The following is a 24,010-nucleotide window of genomic DNA, read 5'->3' as shown; positions in this document are numbered from 1 at the left end:
AAAAAATAATGGTATATTAGGAAACTGGAAAGAATCTTTGTTCATCAGCTACAAACCTTCATTCATTCATAGTTTTTCCAAAAACATTAATTGACAAAGACACTGGCATGAGAGATCACAAGGAATCTTGCCAAAGAAAAGCAATCTTCTCAATATTCAAAAGCAATTGAATGCATCTTCAATAGCATAATGACCAGAAACCCTCAAAATTAATTTTTAAAAAAGCTTTCAAGGAGATAAGCAAGCCGAAGAATTGTGTCTTTCTCTCTCCCTCATTCCTTTTTACCCTCCCTCCTTCCTTCCTTTCTCTCTCAGTCCCTCTCTCTTCTCCCCACTTTTTCCTTCCCATTCCATCTTAAGGAGTTAAAAGAAAAATTAGCAAAAATACATTAAGGTTAAAAAGAGCTGAATGCAGCTAAGGACTCTTAGGACAAAATGAAGTAATAGTTTAGAAATATTCATTGAAAATGTAAACAAATAAAAATAGATTGGATCAAAACCAATTGTTACTGGAGGAAAGAATGACAGAAACAAAGGAAACATAAAAACAAGTCCAATAAATTATTTAACTGAAAAAAGATTTAGAAAAAATATGAACAAAAATGCCAGGAAATAATATACTAAAATATCTCAAATGCTTAAAAATAAGGGATGGATTTTAAATAAATAAAATTCATAGGAAGGGAACCAACAGTGATGAATCCCAAATTCAATTAACCTGGACACATTATTATTAAGCTTCAAAACTATAGGAGACAATTTTATAAGTAGCCAGCAAATTATGGCTTTTATTTAAACAAACCACTAATTAGAATTTTAAAAGATTTTTCTATGAAAACAAGAAAAAACCCAGAAAAGTTTAGAGTATGATTTACCCAAGAAGATAGAAGATTTCATTCTCAAATTGTTTTCCAAGAAAATATAAATATTATTTTTGAAGACAAAAGATAGTAAATAAAAATAATTTGACAAACATGGAAGAGCTATGTTAAAACAATTTTGGACATTCAAAACCAACAAGAGCACAGATTTCTGGCATAGAATTAAATAAACATATCCATAAATTGTTTACAACTGTTATTAAATAGTATCTGTTTGTAATTACCATAAGAAGATGAAAATTGAAACAGAGATAATCCAAGACAAGGTATAAAGTCCTTATTGTTTCCTGATAAGGGTTTTGTTCTGAGATAGACTCAATATCATGGCTGTGTCACATAACTGAGATATGTCTTTGGCCTTGGTCAGAGGTCAGGAATGAGACATAGGAAGTTACTTGACTATTCAGCAGCTTTGAGTTCTTTCTTTTTGTAAGTGGGCCCTATCTAGGATGGACCTGTTAAGTCAATCAATACTGGGTTAAAGTGACAGATCAAAGAAAAGATAAGACATTTAGGATGAATAAGATAACAGTTATTGAGGATGGAGAAAAGGCAAAATTCCTAAACTCTTATTTCATTTTCTCTGTTATGGAAAATAATCTTTAAGCTGAAAAAGCTAATGAAAATAGGGAAAATAAGGAACTTATATCTAAGGTATGTAGGGAGATAGAACACCTAACTATCTTCTGTGAGTCACCTAACCCAGATAAATGATAAACCAGGGTACAAGAAGAAATTTAACTACAATTGCTGAGCCACAGTGAAGGATATTTGAAAGCTGGCAGAAAACAGGAAAGCAGCCAGAGTACTAATGAAAGAGAAAATGTTTTGGTATTTTTTTTTCCCTGTAAATGGAGCTAAAGAATTGTAGATTAGTAAATTCAATTGCAATTTCTAGCAAAATTCTAGAATATATTAAAAGAATGCACATTTAGAAATGGAAGCAATGACCACAAATTTGACCATTTGTGATTTTATGTGATTTTATTAAGAATAGGCCATGCCAGACTAAACATTTCATTTTTTGTCAGGGAAACTAGATAGGTAAATGAAAACACCTACATAATATATATAGATATAATATACCTATATCTTAGCCAGGCATTTGACAAGTCTCTCTCATGTTATTTTTATATATAAAATGAAAAAAATGTGAGCTAGATTACTCACTGATCATTAGAATGGGGACTGTGAGAGCCCAAGTTGGCTCAGATCTGATGGGGGCTGGGACAAACTAGGATCTCCTATTGGAATTCAAAGGGATGCTTTGACTAGTTAGGCTGCAAGGTGGCTAGATGGATAGAATCCTGGATCTCAAGACAAGAAGAACTGAGTTCATTTTTGACCCAAACACTAGTTATGTGAACTTCAGCAAGTCATTTAACTTGTTTGCCTCAGTTTCCTTATCTGTCAAATCAGAACAATAATAATACCTAAGTCCCAGAATTTTGTGAGAATCAAATGAGATAATGATTGTAAGGTGTTTAGCACAGAGTCTGGCATATAGTAAAAGCTTTATTAATGTTTTCTGTCATGATAATGATAGATTAAAAAAACAAGTTAGAAGGATAAATATTAGTGATTAATGGTTCAGTGTCAACTTGAAATAGGTGCTACAGTGGAACAGCCAAAGTAACCTTTGACTTTGTACTGTCCCACTTAAAAACAGTCATTCAAATCTTAAAAAATATTTGTTAAAGATTTTATTATAATTTTTAACATTAATTAAAATTTATTTTAGTCCTGAATGTTTTTCTTCCCTCAGTTCCCATTCCACCTCATAGTGAAGATAAAAAATGTGATATTAATTATATGTGTGAAATTTTACAGAACATTTCAATATTAGTCATATTGCAAAAAGCAAAGCAAGAAAATTGAGTGAAAAATTGTGCTTCAATCTGCATTCAGACTGTATTAGTTCTTTTGCTGGAGGTAGATAGCATTTTTCATCAAAAATCCTTTGGGATTGTCTTAGATCATTGTATGGATCTGATTAACTAATTAATTGATTTATTAGTAAATGGTTGTAAAATATTGCCATTTCTGTGTTCTCCTGGCTCTGCTCACTTCACTTTGCAGCACTTCTCCTTCAATTCTGCCTCAATAAGAGATCCTGCCCCAAGTTCTTTTTCCTTTAAATGAATTTAAGTTTTAACTGCTTGAGGGAGGAATGAAGCAGGTTGTGGTCCCTTTAAGAAACTGTATTTCCTATTGATTCCTTTCAGACTTCCAGCCCCTCTTGGCTGATGTCAGTTGTCAGGCATTTGATGTCAGATGTCAGAAATATCAGTTCTGGAAGCCAGGGCCTTTGATTCACAAATCCTGGTCAAAAGCATCCCTTTGAATTCCAATAGGAGATCCTGGTTTGTCCCAGCCCCCATCGGATCTGAGCCAACTTGGGCTCTCACAGTCCCCATTCTGATGATCTGCTTGGGTTTCCCAACCCCCACCGAGACAAGCAATATAATGAGCTTCCATCAACTAAGGTCTTTGCAGATGGACTTTGGCAGTTCTCTTTTCTGCCAAGATCTTTCTGCCCACTGAGAACTGCATTCTCAGTGCAAAACTCCATTTTCCATAGATATTCTTTTCCAGTGCCATCCTCTCCTTATTCTCACCTATTTCCCTAATGAGACTTTATGTCTCTCTGTCAGGATTTCTAACTTTATTTCCCAATCCCTATAATAAGCCTCTTTTATCAATCTAGGTTTTTGGTTCTGTAACAGAGGACCTCTGCACCGCCAGAAGGGAGTCCCCTAAAACTCCCTACCCTTGTGCCGAATTCTGAGAGGTTGCAGGGGAGCTCCATTTGATTCCCTGAACCCCATACCTGCCACTAGACCTCATTTAATTCCCTGACTACTAGAAACCCTAATTTCATTTGGGTTCCCCAAATCCAAACCTCATCAATACTAGTATTCTAATATAATAATGTACTAATACAATATGATATGTAATATGATACTAATACATTGTATTATAATATATTATATGATTGGTATACTTTATTATATAATCATATTATAACATAAAAGAATCAATCCAATATAATCATATCCCAATACGATCATATCTCACAACTTATTAAGCCACTATCCAATTGATAGTTATCACCTCAATTTACAATTCTTTGCCCATAAATATTCTTTGCTGTAAATATTTTTATACATATAGGTCCTTTTCCTCAGTCTTTCATCTCTTTGGGATATAGACCTATTAGTGGTATTGCTGAGTCAAAAGATATTCATGGTTTTATAACTCTTTGGGCATAGTTCCCAGTTGTTCTCTAGAATGGTTGGATAAGCGTACAATTCTACCAACAACACATTGTTGTTCTTATTGTTGGGTTGTTTCAATCAAATCCAACTCTTTGTGATCCCTTTTTTTTTTTTTTTTTTGGCCCAGATACTGGACTTGTCATTTTCTTCTTCAGCTCATTTTCAAGATGAGAAACTGAAACAAACAGGGTTAAATGGTTTGCTCAGGGTCACACAGCAAGTCAATGTCTGAGATCACATTTGAACTGGAGGTGAGTCTTCCTGATTCCAAGTCCAGTGCTCTATCAGCTTCACTATCTAGCTGCCCCTAATGGTGTATTACTGTCTCTTTTTCCACATCCCTTGCAATACTAGATATTTTCCATTTTTGTCATATTAGCTAATCTGTTAGATAAGATATAGAACCTGGAAATTGTTTTAATTTGCATTTCTCTAATCAGTAGTGATTTAGAGCATTAAAAAATAAAACTACATATATCTTTGACTTCTTTTTCTGAAAACTGTTTATGTCCTTTGACTATGAGTAAGGAATGATATATTATAAATGTGGCTCAAATTCTCTATATATGTAAGAAATATGTAAAAAAAAATTTTTATCCCAGTTTACTCTTTTCCTTCTAAAATAATCTTCTAGATTGGTTTTGTATGTGCAAAACTGTTTAAGTTTAATGTAATCAAAAGTATTCATTATCCCATGGTCCTATCTTTTAGTTGGTCATAAACTCTTCCCTTATGCATAGATATGATAGATAAAATATTACATGTTCTCTAATTTATTTCTGATATACTCTTTCTGGCTGAATCATGTATTCCTTTGTGCATTCACTTGGTGAGAGGTATTGGTCTGTATCTAGTTTCTGCCAATCTGCTTTCCAATTTTCCCAGAAATCTTGTCATCTAATGAGTTCTTGTCCCAGAAGTTTGAATGTTTGAGTTTTCAAATACTAGATTACTATGGTCACTTACAAATATATATTAGGTACCTAATCTATTTCATTGATTCACCTCTCTATTTTTCAGCCAGTAAGATGTTTTGATGATTATTGCTTTGCAATACAATTTGAAATCTGGTACTGCTAGGTACTGTTTCACATATTTTTCATTGATTTCCTTGATATGCTTTTGTACTTCTGGATGAATTTTGTTATAATTTTTGTAACCCTACAAAATAACTTTCTGGTAGTTTGATTGGTATGGCCCTGAATAAGTAAATTAATTTAGGCAGAATTGTCATTCGTATTACATTAACTTGTCTTATCTATGAACAATTTTCCCCAATTATTTATATTTGTCTTTATTTGAGTGAAAAGTAATTTGTAATTGTGTTCATATAATTCCTGGGTTTATCTTGGCAGATAGAATCCCAAGTATTTTATATCATCTGCAGTTATTTTAAATAGAAATTCTCTTTCTGTGTGTTCCCATTAGACTTTGTTGGTAATAAATAGAAATTTGTATGCGTTTACTTTATGACTGTTAGTTCTTTAGAATATTCAAAGTTTTGTTCTCTCATTGCCTATTCTAATTTCTTTTATTTCTTTTTCTTCTTTTATTGCATTTCAAGTATATTATTGAATGATAGTGGTGATAATAGACATCCTTTCTTCACCCCTGATTTTATTGGAAAAATGTCTAGCTTATTTTGATTAGGTGAAAGAGGCCATTCTTTGTCTCAGTTTCTGCTTAGCCTTAATCACTAAATGGGTGAGGCTTCAGTCAAACTGAGACTTGTTAAAAACCTTAACTTAAAAATGTCAAAGTCTTAAATTTGAGGTACCACTACACACCTCTCAGATTAATTAAGATGATAGGAAAATATAATTTTAAATGTTGGAGTAAATATGGAAAAAACTGGGACACTAATACATTGTTGGTGGAGTTGTGAACAGATCCAATCATTCTGGAGAACAATTTGGAGTTATGCCCAAAGGGCTACCAAACTGTGTATACCCTTTGGTCCAGCAGTGTCTCTACCGGTCTGTATCCCAAATAGATCACAAAAAAGGAAAAAGGGTCCACATGTGCAAAAATGTTTGTAACAACCCTTTTTGTAGTGGCAAGGAATTGGAAACTGAGTGAATGCCCATCATTTGGGGAATAGCTAAGTTATGGTATATGAATATTATGGAATATTATTGTTCTATAAGAAAAGATCTTTCAGAAAGGTCTGGAGAGACTTATATGAATTGATGCTAACTGAAGTGAAAAGAACCAAGAGAACATTGTACACAGAATAAGAAGATTATATGATGATCAATTCTGATGGACATGGCTCTTTTCAACAATGAGGTGATTCAAGTCAATTCTAATAGACTTATAATGGAGAGAGTCATCTGCGCTCAGAGAGAGGACTGCGAGGACTAAATGTGGATCACAACATAGTATTTTCACATTTTTGTTGTTTTCTTTTTCTCATTTTTTAATTTTTCATTTTCTCCCTTTTTGATCTGATTTTTCTTGAGCGATATGACAAATGTGAAAATATGTATAGAAGAATTGCACATATTTAACATATATTGGATTGCTTTGTAGTCTAGGGGAGGAGGTAGGGGGAAGAGAGGTAAAATTTTGGAACATAAGGTTTTGCAGGGATGAATGTTGAAAATTATCTTTGCAAACATTTTAAAAATAAAAAAGGTATTACTTTAAAAAAAAAAAAAGCCAAGACTTCCCACTGCATCCAGAGTCATCTTCAGTCTTCTTGATTTATATCTTTCTACTGTACCCAGATGTCTCCAGAAGAGACAGTGAGACAGGTGACTTTGCACAGCTTTCCTTCATTTAAATCCAATTCACTTGAATGTCATGACATCACTTCCCTGATGCATAATCCTTTTTGAGAATGAAGGATAAAAAAACAACAATTACAGATAATGCTTGCTGATGGTTTTAGATAGATAACTACTTAATCATTTTAAGGAAAACTCCATTTATTCTTTTGCTTTCTAGTGTTTTAATGGGAATGAGTGTTATATTTAAGCTTTTGAGATAATTTACTGAGATGATTATGAGGTTTTTATTGGTTTTGCTATCGATATAGTCAATTGTGTTGGTAATTTTCCTAATAATTGGATGAGCCTTACATTCCTGGAATAAGTCCCACCTCATCATAATGTATGATCTCTGTGTTTTATCATTGTAATCTCCTTGCTAGTATTTTATTTTTAAAAATTGTATTAATATTTATGAAAGAAATTGGTTTCTATGCTTTTCTTTATTTTTGCTCCTCCAGGTTTAGGCAACACCACCATATTTATATCATAAAAATAATTTGGTAGGATTCCTTCTTTCCCTATTTTCCCAAATAATTTATATAGTATTGGAACTAATTCTTATTTAAAGATTTAGTAGTATTCACTTGTGAATTCACCTGGTCTTGAAATTATTTTTCTTAGCGACCTCACTGATGGCTTATTTTATATATATATATATATATTTATATATTTAAATATATATATTTAAATAACTTTTTATTGACAGAACCCATGCCAGGGTAATTTTTTACAACATTATCCCTTGCACTCTCTTCTGTTCCGATTTTTCCCCTCCCTCCCCCCACCCCTTCCCCCAGATAGCAAGCAGTCCTATACATGTTAAGTAGGTTACAATATATCCTAGATATAATATATGTGTGCAGAACCGAATAGTTCTCTTGTTGCACAGGGAGAATTGGATTTAGAAGGTATAAATAACCCGGGAAGAAAAACAAAAATGCAAGCAGTTTGTATTCATTTCCCAGTGTTCTTTCTTTGGGTATAGCTGCTTCTGTCCATCCTTGATCAATTGAAACTGAATTAGATCTCTTTATGGAAGAGATCCACTTCCATCAGAATACACAATTTATATTTTTGTAAATATTCATCCATTTCACCTCAACTGTCATACTTATTGGCTTGTAATTGAGTAAAAGAATTCCTAATAATAGCTTTAATTTCATTTTCATTGGTGGTATTGAAGTGGGTTGTGGTCCTTTTAAGAAAATGATTTTTGATCCTTTCAATCCTTTGATTGATTTGTGATTCAGATTACTCCCACCCCTCCTGGCTGATGCATTATCAATTAAAGAAGCTAGGACCTTTGATTCACAAATCCTGGTCAAAAACACCCCTTTGAATTCCAATAGGAGATGTGGGCTTGTCCCAGTCCCCACAGGATCTGAACCAACTTGGGACTCCACCCACCTGCCCCCTTTGGCTAAATCTCTCATTATAAAAAGAGCCAAACTGGAAGCCTCTCTTTGCAGAGGTTTCAACCCCAAGGATCTCTGCCCACTGAAATACTGTTTCCGGTGCCTCTTTATTTTCACCTATTTCCTTAACTAGATTTTAACCTTACTTTCAATCCCTGTAATAAACCTCTTTTATCAATCTAGGTTTTTGGGGCTGTAAATTCCTTTAGAGGGGACTCTGCGCTGCCAGAAAGGGAATCCTCAGAACTCCCTACCATTGTGCCGCCACTAGATCTCATTAAACTCTCTGACTACCAGAAACCCTAATTTTATTTGGGTACCCCAAATCTAAACCTCATCAGTATAGCCACCCTTTACATTTTTGATACTGGTTGAAAAAAATCAGATCAACTAATAGCTTATTTTATTGTTTTCCTGCCATAAAAACAGCTCCTAATTTTACTTGTCAGTTCAATAGTTTTCTTACTTTCAATTTTATTAATCTCTCTTTTGCTTTTTTGATTTTCTAGCTTGATTTTTAATTGGAAATTTTTAATTTGCTCTTTTTTCCATTTTTTAATTGCAAACCCAATTCATTGACCTGCTATTTCTCCTTTTTATGGATGTAAGATATAAAATTTCCTCTAAGTAATACTTTGGTGGTATCACATAAATTTTGGTATGTTGTCATTCTAATGAAATTATTTATTGCTTCAGTGATTTGTTCTTTGACCCACTCATTCTTTAGTATAAGATTATTTAGTTAATGTATGACTATAGGAAAGTCATTAATTTTTTAGTTATCAGGTTTCTCTCCTATGAGATGAGAATAATAAATCCTACCCTACTTACCTTATAGGGTTATTGTGAGGAAAATACATCTTAAAGCACTCTAAAATGAGTAGTTAAGTTTAGGGAAAAAAAAGAGTAAAAAAATTTAAAATAATTAATTACACAATGGTTTCCATCACCAGAACTCAACAGAAAGCATTCACATGAGATTTTTCAGCAGAAGGAAAACAGATTTAATGATGGGAACAATAGGAAAGATGAGAGACATTTAGTTCATTCTTTTATTCATTTGGCCATTCACCAGCCACACATTAAACACCTGCTATGTAAACTTATAGGCACTGGAAGAGACAAAATCAGAAGGAAAATGGCTAAACTTTGGCATATAGATGAAATAATATACAGTTGGGCATTAATAAATTGAGGACATTTGCTGAGAGCCCTCTCATAGGTTTCCCATCCTTCAAATTCCTTTTGTTACTATCTCTTCTTTCACCCCTGTCTCACATGAACAGATTTCTTGGCAAGGTTAATCTCGCTATATTTCATTTTATCTTCTCCATCTGATCACTCTCTCTATGACCTTTACTCTTACTTATCTTCAATTTCTCTCTATCTGTTGATCATTTCCTTTATGCCTATAAACGTGTTCATGCCTCAAAAGTCCTAAATGGATCCATCTAATGCTGGAAAGATTCCTTTCTTTGTGATTCCCAAACCTCTTCCCCCACCCCCAATTTAATTACCCTTTGACTTACAAATCCTGATCCCTTCGTATTCTAATAGAAGATCGGGGCCTATCCCAGTCCCCAAGATGATCTGAGCCAACTCAGAGCTACACCCAAAAGCCCCTCTAGCTAAATCTCCCATTATAAAAAGGACAAGCTGGGACCCCTCTTCGCAGAGGTCCCAAACATGCTAGCCATGTCAGGACTTTCTGTCCCCTGGACCCTCTGTCTGGTATCCTTATCTCTACCTTCGCCTATACCTTAACCTTGCTTCAAAATCCCATAATAAACCTCTTTTATCAATCTAGCTTTTCCGGCGATAAATGCTTGTATTAGGGACTCACTAGACCTCATCTACCGCCGAATCCAAGAGGGTTGCAGGAGGCCTCTATTTGACTCCCTGTATCCCAAACCTGCCATTAGATCTCAACTAAACCCTAATTTCATTTAGGTACCCCATATCTAAACCTCATCACATCCACTCTTGCTAGTTATTATTTTATGTATCTTCTTACTTTTTTTGGACTAAACTTCTTGAGAAAAATTATCTATAATCAGTCTTTCCATTCATTTTCTTCTTAATTTTCTGCAAACTTGCTTTCAACCTTATCATCCACTTGAAATTGTTTTCTCCAAATTTCCCAGTGATTTAATTGCCAATTCCAGTGCCTTTTTCTTAGTTTTCATTCATCTTGACCTTTTTGCAGAATTTGGCACAACATCTTCTCCCGAGGTTTTTGTAACACAATTTTCTCCTACTTTTCCTCTTACTTATCTGACAATTTCTTCTTAATTTCCTTTACATTATCTTCATCCAGGACCTGACTAGGCTCTTGCCTGGGCCTTTTTCTCTTCTTGATCTATACTATTTTACTTGGTGACCTCATCCCCTCCAATGGATTCAATTGCTATTTTTATGCTGATTGATTTACCTAGTCCTAATCTCTTCATTTAGATTATTTTATGGTTTTATATCTCTGTCTCCTGGATATCTTAAACTAGTTTCCCTGTAGATATCTTAAACTCAAACATCTTCAAAAGCTAATTCATTACTTCCCGCCCCACACTAATTTTCCTATTAGTGTCAAAGGTAAAACCGTTTACCCAAGCTCACCAAAGGGACATCCTTGATTCCATACTCTCTCTCATATCCAATCTGTGATCAAGCCTTGTCAATTCTACCTTGACAATATCTCACCTCATGACACTTCTATCACCCTGGTATAGGTCTATTATTACTTCATTCTTGGATGATTGCAATAATAATATTGGTTGCTCTCTACCTCATATTTCCGCATTCCAGTTCATTCTCCACTCACCTTATCAAATGGACCTTTCTAAAGTGCAGTTCTAACCATGAGATCCCCCTACTCAGTAAATTTCAGTAGCTCCCTCAACTCCAGGATCAAATATAAAATTTTGGTTTTACTTTTAAAGCCCTTGCTAACCTAGTTCCCTCCTAACTCTTTAGTCTTCTTATTCTTTACTTACCTTCATGTATACTCCAATAACACTAGTTTCCATGTTGTTCTTTCACAAGAATTCGTCTCCTAACTCTGGGCATTTTTACTAGTCATCCTGTGTGCCTGCAATGCTTTCCCTCCTCATATCCATCTCCTGTTTTCTCTGCCTTCTCCTCCCAGCTAAAATCTCACCTTCTATAGGAAGCCTTTCTTGATCGCTCCTAATTGGAGTGTCTTTCTTCTGTCGATTATTCCAGTTTATTCTTCCTATGGCATGTTGTTGTCTCCCTCATTAGATTGTGAGCTTCTTGGGAGCAGCAGACTGTTCTGCCTTTCTTTGTATTCCCAGTGCTTAGCCCAGTGCCTAGCACATAGTATTTGTCTGATAAGTTATGCTTGAACAGATTCAGAGTAAAAGGACAAGAACCAGAACAATATGAACAATACCTCTAACAATGTAAATAAAGCTGAGCCTGGAGCAAGATTCTAAAATCAGTGATGACCCCAGAGAACATAGAAGGTAACCTAACTTTCTCCCTTTGGGAAAAGTGAAGAATGGAGGTTACAAAGACAAAAATGTTGCATATATTAGTCAGATAAAATCATTGGCTGAGTTGGTTTTGTTGAACTGCTTTCCTTTAATTTTAATCTTTTGTTAATCTGAACTCAACAAACATGAACATTTTCATACACAAAAAAGAGGGAATAAACTTTCATTAAGTGTTTAATGTATTACAGGCATTGTGCTAAATGATTTACAAATATTGCCCATTTGATCTTTATAAAAGATCAATAGGGTAGGCTCTATTATTATTCTCATTTTACAGATGAAGTGACTGAGACCGACAGAAGTTAAGTGCCAAGAGCTGCACAGCTAGAAAGTATCTGAGACTGAATTTGAACTCAAGCTTTGCTGACTCTAGCTCCTATGATGCATTTTAGCTCATTATGCAAAGCATAGAAAAAGGGGATTGTATGTAAAACTATGAGTCTCCATTACATACAGGTTTTATTGTTGTATTTAAAATAAATGCATCACAATTTCAAAGCTGTCCTCTCTGTCTTTATCTCCCTCTGGACTTCCTTCTCTTTTGTGATTTTTTAATGGTTCAGCAACACTTTTCTTCAAAGTGATCTTTCTTTAAAAAAATTTTTTTTAACCTAGATATATCCCATTTGTCATTTTTTTATTTGTTCATTTATTCTCTTATTTATTTATTTATGGTGCATTTTCAGTTGTCTCCCTACCTTGTAAATAGACTCTATTATTATTCTCATTTTACAGATGGAGTAACTGAACTCTGTATTAGAGAAGACCAATATTTGATATGTGTGTTATGTCTGTACATACACATATAAATCCACATAGAAAATATATACGTATAGATGTATAACTATACATATATGTATGTATATGTTTATACATATTTTATATGAATGAAGTCATACAATATATACTTCCATGTATCAGTTCTTTCTCTGGAGATGGATAGCATTTTCTTTCATAAATTTTTGTAGTTAAATTGAGTGATCATATTATTCAAAAGAGCTTAGTCATTAACAGTTACTCTTCAACAATATTGTTGTTACTGTATATAATGTACTCCTGTTTCTGCTCATTTCACTCTGCATTATTTCATGCCTGCTTCTCATTTCTTGTAGCACAATAGTATTCCATTTACAATTATATACCATAACTTATTTAGCCAATCCCCAATTAATGGGCATCCCCGCAATTTCCAATTCTTTGCTACCTCAAAGAAAGCTACTATAAATATTTTAGAACATAGAGGTTCTTTCTCTTTTTCACCTGATCATTTTAGAAAGCAGCCCTAATAGTTGTATTGCTGACTCAAAGGGAATACACAGTTTTATAACTCTGAGTATAATTCTAAATTGTTCTCCAGAATTGTTGGATCAATTTATAACTCTATAACCTTGCATTATAGTGTCTCAGTTTTTCCACATTTCTCCAACATTTGTCATTTTCCCTTTTCTGTCATCTTTATAAATCCATTAGGTGTAAGGTAGTTCCTCAGAGCTGCATTAATTTGCATTCCTTTAATTAATGATTTGGAGCATTTTTATATGACTATACATAGCTTTGATTTCTTTAACTTAAAAACTGTCTGTTCATATTCTTTGACCATTTAACAATTGGAGAATAACTTGTATTCTTATAAATTTGACCAGTTCTCTATATATTTGAATTATGAAGCTTTTATCTGAGAAACTGATTATACTCCATCCCCTGCAATTTTCTGCTTTCCTTCCAATCTTAGCTAAATTGGTTTTATTTGTATAAAACCTTTTAAATTTCATGTAATAAAATCATCCATTTTACATCCCATGATCACTCTATTTATTGTTTACTTATAAATTCTTTCCTTATCCATAAATCTGATAGGTAATATGTTCCATGCTCTACAACTGACTTATGATTTCATCCTTTATGTCTAGGTTATCTATCCATTTTGAAGTTATCTTGGTAAACAGTGTAAGATATTGGTCTATAATTAAGAAAAAACAAAAACAATTAGTAAAGTCTTGTTCCAAAATTTCAGATCTTTGAATTTATCAAACACAAGGTTACTATAATCACTGATTATTGTGTATTATATATCTACTCTATTCACTGATCCACCAATCATTTCTTAGCCAGTACCAGATAGCTTTTATAATCACTGCTTGATATATATATAATCAAGCATATATGTAAATGTATATATATGTATGTATATATGTATATGTATATATACACACACATATATATAAAGATATGAATCTTTAAATCTCCTTCCTCTACATTTTTATAAATTCCTTTGATATATTTTTTCCACATAAATTTTGTTACTATTTTTTTTCTAGCTCAATAAAATATTTTTTGGTAGTTTAATCAGGATGCAATGAATAAGTAGATTAGTTTAGGTAGATTTTTCATTTTTATTACTTTGGCTCAGCCCAACCACAAACAATATTTCTCCAATTATTTAAATCTGACTTTATTCATATACAATGTTTTATAATTATGTTCATACAGTTTCTAGGTTTCTCTTAGCAATACTTTAAAAAACTATTTGCTATTTCTTATCCACTAGTTTTGGGTAACCTCCCAGCTGAATTGAAAATTGCCAGGGACACCAAAAGCCTGCAACATTCTATATCTGGAGGGAGCAAGAGTTGATAAGTCTCTTTAGAAAGTGCCAGGGTGGGAAACTTGGAAACCTTAGGAAGTAATAATATTTGACCAATGTAGTGTATCAACCTGTGAGTGTGAGGGCTGCAACACTGAGACCAGGGCCACCAAGATGCAAAGTTTCTGGGTGTCTAACATTCCATTGTAAGATAACAGAGAAGACCTTTTAGATGAGGACCTCTGAACCTCAAAAATCCAGGTGGTATTTAATCCAAAATCTATGGGACCCAAAGTAAAACCAAGCAGGGTTGACCCTTCCCTTCAAGATTATGGCAGAGGGTAGATAGATAGGATGGAATGAAGACATAATTCAGGACCTAAAGCCAGATAGATGAATGAAACAAATAAAATACCATCAAGTTTAAAAAAATTATTGTAAATCTAACTCAGCACCTCAAAGAGAAAAAATGATTTTCCACAAGGGAAATGACTACCTAGAAGAAATAAAACAAGAGACAAAAAAAAAAAAGACCTCTGAAAAAAATAATGAGAATAGGTAGTTTAAAAGAGGAAGTGGTAAACCTTACTAAAGAATTGGAAACTCAGAAAACCAGGACAGACCAAACAGAAATCAGTTACTCCATGAAACAGCAAAAATATTATAACACAATCAAATGACTGGAAAGTAGAAAAAAATAAAAATAACTGAAAAAAAGCAATTGATCTGAAAAACGATCCAAGGAGAGATAGTTTAGATATCATTAGACTCTGTGAAAATTATGATTAAAAATGTCTTGGTAGCATATTTCACAAATGAAAACTGCCAAGATCTATTATGGATAGAGATCAGAGCAAAAATAAAAAGAATCCACTGATCATTTCTAGAGAGGAATTGCAAAAGGAAAAGTCCCAGGAATGTCATAGCCAATATTGAAGCTCCTACAGCAAAGGAAATCTGGAAAGAAACATTTAAAGTACCAAAGAATTACTGTCTGGATCATACAAGACCTAGCACGTTCTACTAAAAACTAATAAAACAAAACCAAAAAACAAGAAAAGAATATAACATTCCAAAAATAAAAGTATAGGCTTACAACCAAGAATAACTTAACTGCAATGCTGAGTATCATCCTATGGCAAGGAATGGGCCTGGTATATGATTATGATGGAATACTACTGTGCTATAAGAAATTAATGATGAAGAGTGAAATGAGGAGATACAAGAGAATATAGTATATAGTATATACTATATATAGTAACAGTAATATTGTTATAAGAACAACTTTGAATAAGAATTTATGAAGATGCTACTACCTGCTTCCAGAGAAAAAACTAATAGAAATAGAAATAGTGTGCATATGTATGTATGTATGTATATATATATATATATATACACATACATACACATACGTATATACATGCATATATATGTATATATACACATATATACATATCCATATTTGTGACTAATGGTAGCCATATCTATGCTGGGGTGGAGAGGAAAGAAAAGAAAAGGGGCCTTAAAAAATAGAGGAATTTTAATTAATTCTTATGAAAAGAACAGAGCAGAATAAAAACATTGAAATACAAAGAAGGAATCCAAAGAAATCTAGAAAGTTAAATTTATTTGAAAGGAGTTGTATGATAATATAGTGTTCATATTCTAATGAGAAGAAACAATACCTTTTTTCAAAGAGTATTGAGAAAAATAAGAAAAATAGAAGTCTAGGGAAGGGGTGAATTGGTTCTGTTCTAAGGATTTTAAGAGAAGAAAGAGGAGGGAGGATAAAAGAAGGTAAACTAAAGTAGAAAGGAGGAAGAAGGGGATAGAATTTGTTACTTTTCATAGTTGGGATGGATGTTAGGAAAAGTATTCCTCTTCCTTTCAGGGAAGAAGTGTTGCTTTTAGGAAGTGATTAATAGAGTCTATCTTTGCTTTAACTTCTGTATCTCATAGATCCTCACGATTTTTATTTGTGATTTCTTAAAATATAGTGTTCAGGCTTTTTAAAATTTTGATTTTCACAGAGTCCAATTATGCTTAAACATGAAGAAAAGGGTGAGAGAAGCAAGCATTAGATGATTTTAACTCTTACATGAAATGGACAAAGAAAGGTTGAACACATACACAGAAACAGTTTAGTATAGAAATATATCTAACTCAATGGAGAAACAAGTGGAGCTAAGTAAGGGAAATTAAGAGAAAGGATTATACTGAGAAAGGAATAATCATACACAAAACAAATTTCCTAATTTTGAAGGGAGAAATTAAAATGGAACTAGTATCTAAAACATGCATCTTATGTTTTCTCACGTAAGTGAAAATGGCTGATCAAATTGTGGTATGTTGATGTAATGGAATATTATTGCACCATAAGAATGACAAAAGAGATGCTTTTTAAAGAACCCTGGGAAGTATAAACTGATGTAGAATGAAGTGATCAGAAACAATTTCTACAAGGATAATGCCATTGTAAAAAAAAAAAAACAACTTTAAAAAACATAAGGATTCTGATCAAAGCTCTAACCAGTCATGTCTCCAGAGAAACTGTGATGAAACATGTTACCCATTTTCAGATCAGGAGATTATTAACACAAGGTATAGAGATGTACATGTTTGGACTTGGCCACTATATAATTCCTTTTGTTTGACCTTGCTTCTTTGTTATAAGGATTTCCCTCCTTTCTTAGTAAATTAGAAGAAAATTTAAAAAAAGGTAGAATTAACACACACACACACACACACACACAAACACAAACACACTCTCTCTGTCTCTCTCTCTCTCTCTCTCACACACACACACACATACACACACACTGAGGGCCATTGCAACATTAAAAAAAAGTATAATAGACAATAAAAGGAAGTTCAGAAGAAGCACAAACAAGACAGTTGTGAAAACAGAATTTACTTTTTTTTTTTCAAAAAAATCAAACTATGAAATGAAGATTGACGGTTTCCCACAAAATCCTCTTTTTGATTACTGCTCTATGTATGAAATTTTTTTTTCCATGTTTAAATTCAGAATAATAAAATAACACCTATCTCATAGGACTATTGTGAGGATGAACAGAGATACATGTAAAGTGCTTAGCATAGTGTCTGGCACATAATAGATTTTATACAATGTGCTTTCTTTTCTCCTAATTTTTTTTGGTGAGGCAATTGGGGTTAAGTGATTTGCCCATTGTAAGTGTTAAGTGTCTGAGGCCAGATTTAAATTTAGGTGCTCTTGAAATCAGGGTTGGTGCTGTATTCCCTGAACCATGTAACTGCCCCCCATTTTTTGACCCCTAAAATTTTTTAAAAAGTAAATAATAGGGACAGCTAGGTGGCACAGTGGATAGAGCACCAGCCCTGAAGTTAGGAGGGTCTGAGTTCAAATTTGACTTCAGACAGTTATCATTTCCTTGTTGTGTGACCCTGGGCAAGTCACTTAACCCCAATTGCCTCAGCAAAAAAAAAAAAAAAAAGGTAAAAAAAGAGTAAATAAATCATAGCCATTCTCATGAAGTTTCAATGAAATAAGAATGGATAGTTTCAGTTTGTCAAAATTCAAAATTTTGGCTCAATATTACACTCTGTTGCCTCAGTCTTCAATAAATATTACACTCTGTCTTGCTCTATAGTTTCTGTATGATAATAATATTAAATACTTTATGAACTCAGTACTACCTTCTTTAGGAAATGTTTGCTGACTCCCTTCAGTTTGAAATTATATGAACATTTCCTAAAGAAGGTAGTACTGAGTTTTGAAGAGAAAGTAGTATCTTAAAAGGTATTAGTGTGAGCACAGAGATCAGTGTGAACAAAGTCTCAGAAGGAGAAAAGGGAAAGGAAAGGGAAAATGTGGGGCATGTACAAGAGAAATCAAGTGATTCCATTTGGCTACGGAATTACATATGTGGAAAGGAAGAGTGAGAGTTGAAATTGGAACAATTGGATTTGCCAGTTACCTTAAATGTCAGACTAAAGAATTGAGACTTTTTTTCTGTAGTAATTAGAGAACCATGAATGCAATGATCAAAAGACTTATGATGAAACACTTTATGTACCTCTTAGATGATGGAGTAGAAGTACAGATTGAGGCATGCATTTTCAGACAAGGACATGTATCAAACCTTCCCCAACCCTCCTTACTCCCTTGATTTGTTACAAGGAAGAGTTTTGATTTGGAATGTATGTGTATGGGTGTAGGTGGGATGTGAGTTAATGGAGAATGACAGATACAAAAAAAAAAAAGAGGAATATATGAAGAAAATATTAAAAACACAGAAAAAATGAAAATAAATTCAAAAGGGGATTTAAAAAGAGTGATTTTGTTACTATGCTTCATTTGCAAATATTTTTAAAATTACTTTCACAAATAATTCTCTTTTTTTGTTAATTGCATTCATAAAAAAATAAATTTAAAAAACGGACCTAGAAAGTAAAACACTATTAAACAGAGGAATTATCATTATAAGAAAGGCAGGTGGGGCCCAGACCATGGGGATTTATGCTAAAGTTAATATATTCAGTCCTCCCTTTCCTTTCCCACATCTTCTTGCTAGAAACATTCTACCAAAGTCTGGCAGGAAAGACTGTTCCAAGGGTACTATAGAAACTCTCCAAGGTGAAAAGAAGCTGAAGAGAGAAGAGTGGCTTACAGCAACTTTGGGGTGATGAGTCATTAGGCACCCAAAGAGTATCCTCCTGGAGAAGGAAATTGCAAACTGCTTGTCTCTCCCAGAAATATCAAGTTTCATTCCAGTAATAGAGAAAAGGGCAGATGCTTTGGTTCTGCCAAGTCTTAGGCTGTTTCCTTGGTAAGCCTTTATTCACCATTCACTGTTTTTGTGGTACAAACTTTCTCTGGCATCTGGGTTGTCTTTGTGACCTTCAACAAATTATAATACTTGGATTCCTAATCTTTTATCCTGGATTCCTTTGACAATTTGGTGAAGCTTATGAACTTCTCAGAAGAATGTTTTCAAACGCATAAAATAAAATACAAAGGAAGCCAGTTATATTGAAATACAGTTGTCAATACATATAAATATGTATTCTATATACATACATATATATATGTGCATATATATACATACATACATATATATTTCATGGGCCCCGTATTGCTATCCTTTAATATGCATTTTGAAGAAAAATATTTTTGTAATGTAATGGGCAATTATTTATGGTTTAAGGCATTATTAAAGAATGTTTTAATGTGAACCCCTTGGACTTCCTGAGCCATTAAATGGTCATCTTTGGACTATTGTCATAAATCCAAAGAGTTGAAAAATACTAAGTGGGAAATGCTGGGCTAGTATATCAATTGTCGGGGATGTTATAGAAGTGGCTTTTTTGTTTCTTTTTTGTTTCTTTTGTCACAGAGACATAAACCTCTGAAATCCCTCCCAACTCCATAAATAACTTCCAACTCACATAAATAACCCACAAATACATCATAAGAAACCGTAATGGGTTATTTATGTGAAAAGGGATAGTGCTGAGCTATTGAAGCCATTATTGGGAGTATACCTTTAACGTTATCAAAAATAAAAGATGTATTCTGCATGATTTCACATGTATAATTCATATCATATTGCTGCCCTTTCAATGAGATGGGTAAGGACTGGAGGGAGAGAGAGAACTCAGAACTAAAAAAAAAAAAAATTCAGAAATAATTAATTTATTACAAAATAAAAAATAAAAAAGAACTATCTGCTTCAAGATTTTCATAGCAGCATAATTTGTAATTGCAAAAAAATAGAATGTATTCTAAATAGAATGCTAACAAGAGGGGAATGTTCAAATAAACTCTGATATACCAATGTAATAAAAACTAAAATACAACTTAGATAATGAGATTCAGGAATACAAAAAAAAATCTGATAAAATCTATTTGAAATAATGTAAAACAAAAAAATTGGAACTAATTCTGAACATAATAAGGGAAAAAACAATGAAATTGAATAAGCAATATATTTGATGAGAACTTGGAGTGATTAAAAACTCAAGATCTAGAATTTGGCTCACAGGCAGATGATTAGTTCAGGATTTGTGGAATGGAGGTAGGTCTGCAGTACTATGAAGTTCTACTTTTCATTGGGACTAAAAACAAAGACTTGAGAGGAAAATTAGCAGTTTAGCACAACATGTACATAATCTTTCCCAAGTCACAGACTCCTTGAAATTAGAAATGAATTCACTTAAATGTAAATAATTTAGTGATGTTTTAAATTAAGCTGCCAATAAAATAATTATTCTTAATAATATCCTTCTTAAGAAGGAACCCCCACTAGAAAGGTAGACAGACTCCAAGGGGTAGAGACAACTCCAGGTAAAAGCCATTGACAGCTAGTAGGTGTTCTAGATCCAAAGAGTCTGTTGCCAGCACCTCATTTCAAATATCAAACTAGGCTTTGAAGTCTGGTTGCTCAGCACAAGAATGGAGAAAAAGATGGAGACAATCAAGTCAACAAACATAAGTTTCTTTCTCCTTAAATTTCTGACTACAGCTTCCTAGATGATGACAAAAATGCACTTTAGAGCTAGAATATTCCACTTAAAGGAATTGGATAAAGGGCTGGTACTGGTTGAGAAAAATGAAACAAAGAGAGGAGTGAGGTGGCAAAGTGGATAGAGCCCTGGAGGCAGGAGGACCTGAATTCAAATTTGACTCCAACCCTCCCCTTTCCCAAATAAAGAAATTATAGTAGAAAAATATTTTAAAACATTTGAGATGATGCTACAGTATAAGGGAGATAGATACTGGCAGAGAAGATAGAGGGCTAGTCTTAGAGTCAGAAAAATTTTGGTTCAAATTCTGTTCTGACATATACTTTCTTTCTGCCTAGGCAAGATACCCCAACACTTTGTTATTTACTAAGAAAGTTTAGGAAATCGTTAGAAATTTTCACACCTGGAACTCATCCTCCTTGGCAGACAAAATAAGAGATGGCTTCCTGACTTCCATTAACATATCAGTATACAAGAACTTTAATTTTGTAACCTTCAAGAAATATTTATTGTGTCCATTCTGTGCAAGTGTTGGAGGTAGAGAGACAAAAACAGAGTCCCTTACCTTCTGTCCTCCATCCCCAGGATACATTTATAAGTTGGGTGTGAGGGGAATAGTGAATTGAATAGGTACATATTTCAGTGACATTTAAAAAAAAATAACTATGGGGAAAAGTGAGAGTAGGAGTCCAGAAACCTTCCCCAGAAAAGTCATCAAAAGACTGAAATTAGTGGGCCAACTTCAGAGAACCTTCCTGCCTAAGACTGGGCTTCAAGACAAGCCCAGAACAGAACATCATTCAGATTCCAGAAGTGCACACACACACACACACACACACACACAGGGTGACAGAGATAAAGACGGACAGAGAGAGTGAGAGTGAGACAGAGACAGATAGAGACAGAGATACAGACACAAAAATAGAGAGCCATACAGAGAGAGCAGAGACAGAGAGTGAGACAGACAGACGCAAAGTCTGTGTGACTGTGTTGAAGGCCAAAGACACTGAGGGCAAAAAGGGGATGAGAATTAGCCAGGATCTGCCACCGCTAGAGTCAGGCTGCTTCGGGGGCACTTTGGAGCCAGGGTGGAGCTGGTCAGCCAGTCTTCTCTCTCGACTCAGTCATTCCCTTGGAGGAGGGTTGGGGGTGGGTAGGAAGAGACTTCCCCTTCTTTTGGACTGTTCTAATGTTAACATTGACTCAACTATTCTACCTCTGGACAGTTTGCCGCCTGGGGCTGTTGACATGCCAACATTTGGCTCTTGGGAAATAGGTCCAGACCCAGTTATGAAACTGGAGGAAAAAAGGCGTGTTGGGAGTAACGTTTGGCCCTTTGTTGGCTTGGCTGCTCTGGCGCGGCTTCTCTCTCACTCGAGCCCCGGGACCCGCTTCTATCTCAGGGCTCCTATACCCGGAGAGGCGCTTGGGGCGTGTATTAGCTCCTCACCGCAGATCCAAGCCCACCGTTCCTTCCTGGGGTCACGCCGCACCTTTGCTGACACCCAGCAGCGGCCACCCTGACTCAGGCACACAGCCCCGGAGCACCAGAGCATGGAGTCACAATGACATGTGCTCGCTAGCTCTACGGGAAGGCAGCTCTGGCTAAGGGATCCCTGAGGGAGAGCCCGTAGGACTCCCAGGGCTGCGGCACCCCCTCATCCGGGCACAGCACCCACCTCAGTGATGATGGTGGACAGGTACGTGTCCTGGCTGTACTCCCAGCCGTCCAGACAGGGCTCCAGCTCCACCTGACTCAGGTTCACGTCTCTGCCGGGCACCAGCCCCTGGGCCGAGAAGTTGGCCAGAGCCGCGAGCTGGTAGCGCCGGCACTTGCTGGGCACCTCGCGGCCGTCCTGCATTTGCCGCGGAATGCTGTGGTTTCTCCACTCGCTGCTCAGGTTCGCCGAGGCGGGCACCCGGCACTGGTGCTCGGGGATCCCCGCTAGGAATACTATGGACATACTATTGAAACCATTGGGGATGATGCTGGCGCTGAGTAGGAAAAAGATGAGGCGCTGGAAGGGTCCCCACTCGCCCAGGAAGGCTGTCACCTCGTCGTAGTCCCGCATGGCGCAGCTCTAGGGAGATAGAAAGTCCCCGGGAAAAAAAGACTAGGAGATCTAACGCCTTTATTGACTGAAGCCCCGCAGTGGGGTGAGGAGGGGGGTTAGTGAGGCGGGGCCTTCCCAATGTGCTTCTTCCTCCACCCTCCTTCCCTTGCGGTGCCCTGGACGCAGGGAGGTAGGATTGGTCGGCTGCCTCTCTGAGTTCCCTTTGTCCCGCCCCTTCCCACAGGATAGAGGCGGGGGCAAGGTCTCAAACGCTGGAGAGCGCCACTTGCTCTGACCTTAGTCGTACAGTTTCAGGTCACTAGGAATGCTGTCACATATGGGGGTGTGGGGGTGTATGTGTGTGTGGGGGATTATAATTTTCTTTGGGGTCCAATAGCTATAAGGAGTTTAGCGAGTACTTGTGGTCCATGTCCCCATTTGCCCACTCTGCTCCCATAAAGGCAGTAGGGCCTTGGGTTGAAGTCGTGCCCAGATCACGGGAGTGACTCAATACAGCGATTCTCTGCCGGATTAACAACACATCCAGTGTATTGACTTAAATTCTGGGTACCACATTTTAGGAACGACATTGAATTAAGGGCAACATTGATGGGGGACCGGAAATCATAGAAGGGTCTTTAAAAACAAAAACAAAAACAAAAACTGGAGGAGGTAGAGTGGCAGAATGGGTTTCAGTTTAATATAGAAAAGGGTTTAGGAAAGAAAAATAATCACTGCTTTCAATTAAAAGTTATGGTGGGGAAAAGCATGTCCCCAGAAGGGATTAAGTGAAATGGATGGAATTTGAGGAGAGACTAATGTGGGGGCGGATTATGAGAAAACACTTAAAAAGATATGGTCAAGAAAGTGAATTCACTGTAGGTATTCAGAGCTTCTATCTGACACTTATAAAGGATGTATGGCTTAATAAGATACAAAGATTGGAGTAGATGTTTTCAGAGGTTTCCTATATATATATATGTTTATATATATAATATATATAAA

General features: G+C 35.2%; 1 protein-coding gene across 1 annotated transcript in view; it reads right to left on the bottom strand.

Moving 5' to 3' along the window:
- The window catches only part of SLC22A4 (solute carrier family 22 member 4), a 90,447-nt gene extending 67,186 nt beyond the window's left edge, over positions 1–23,261 (bottom strand). Inside the window, exon 1 of the mRNA XM_051978228.1 lies at positions 22,631–23,261. Within this exon, the coding sequence (XP_051834188.1) occupies positions 22,631–23,023 (393 nt within the window). The 5' untranslated portion in view covers positions 23,024–23,261. The remainder of the gene's footprint in view (positions 1–22,630) is intronic.
- Positions 23,262–24,010: the final 749 nt, after the last annotated feature.

This window comes from Antechinus flavipes, chromosome 2 (genome assembly GCF_016432865.1).
Source record: "Antechinus flavipes isolate AdamAnt ecotype Samford, QLD, Australia chromosome 2, AdamAnt_v2, whole genome shotgun sequence".
Lineage (NCBI taxonomy): Eukaryota > Metazoa > Chordata > Mammalia > Dasyuromorphia > Dasyuridae > Antechinus > Antechinus flavipes.
This window is presented reverse-complemented; position numbering and strand designations above follow the sequence as displayed.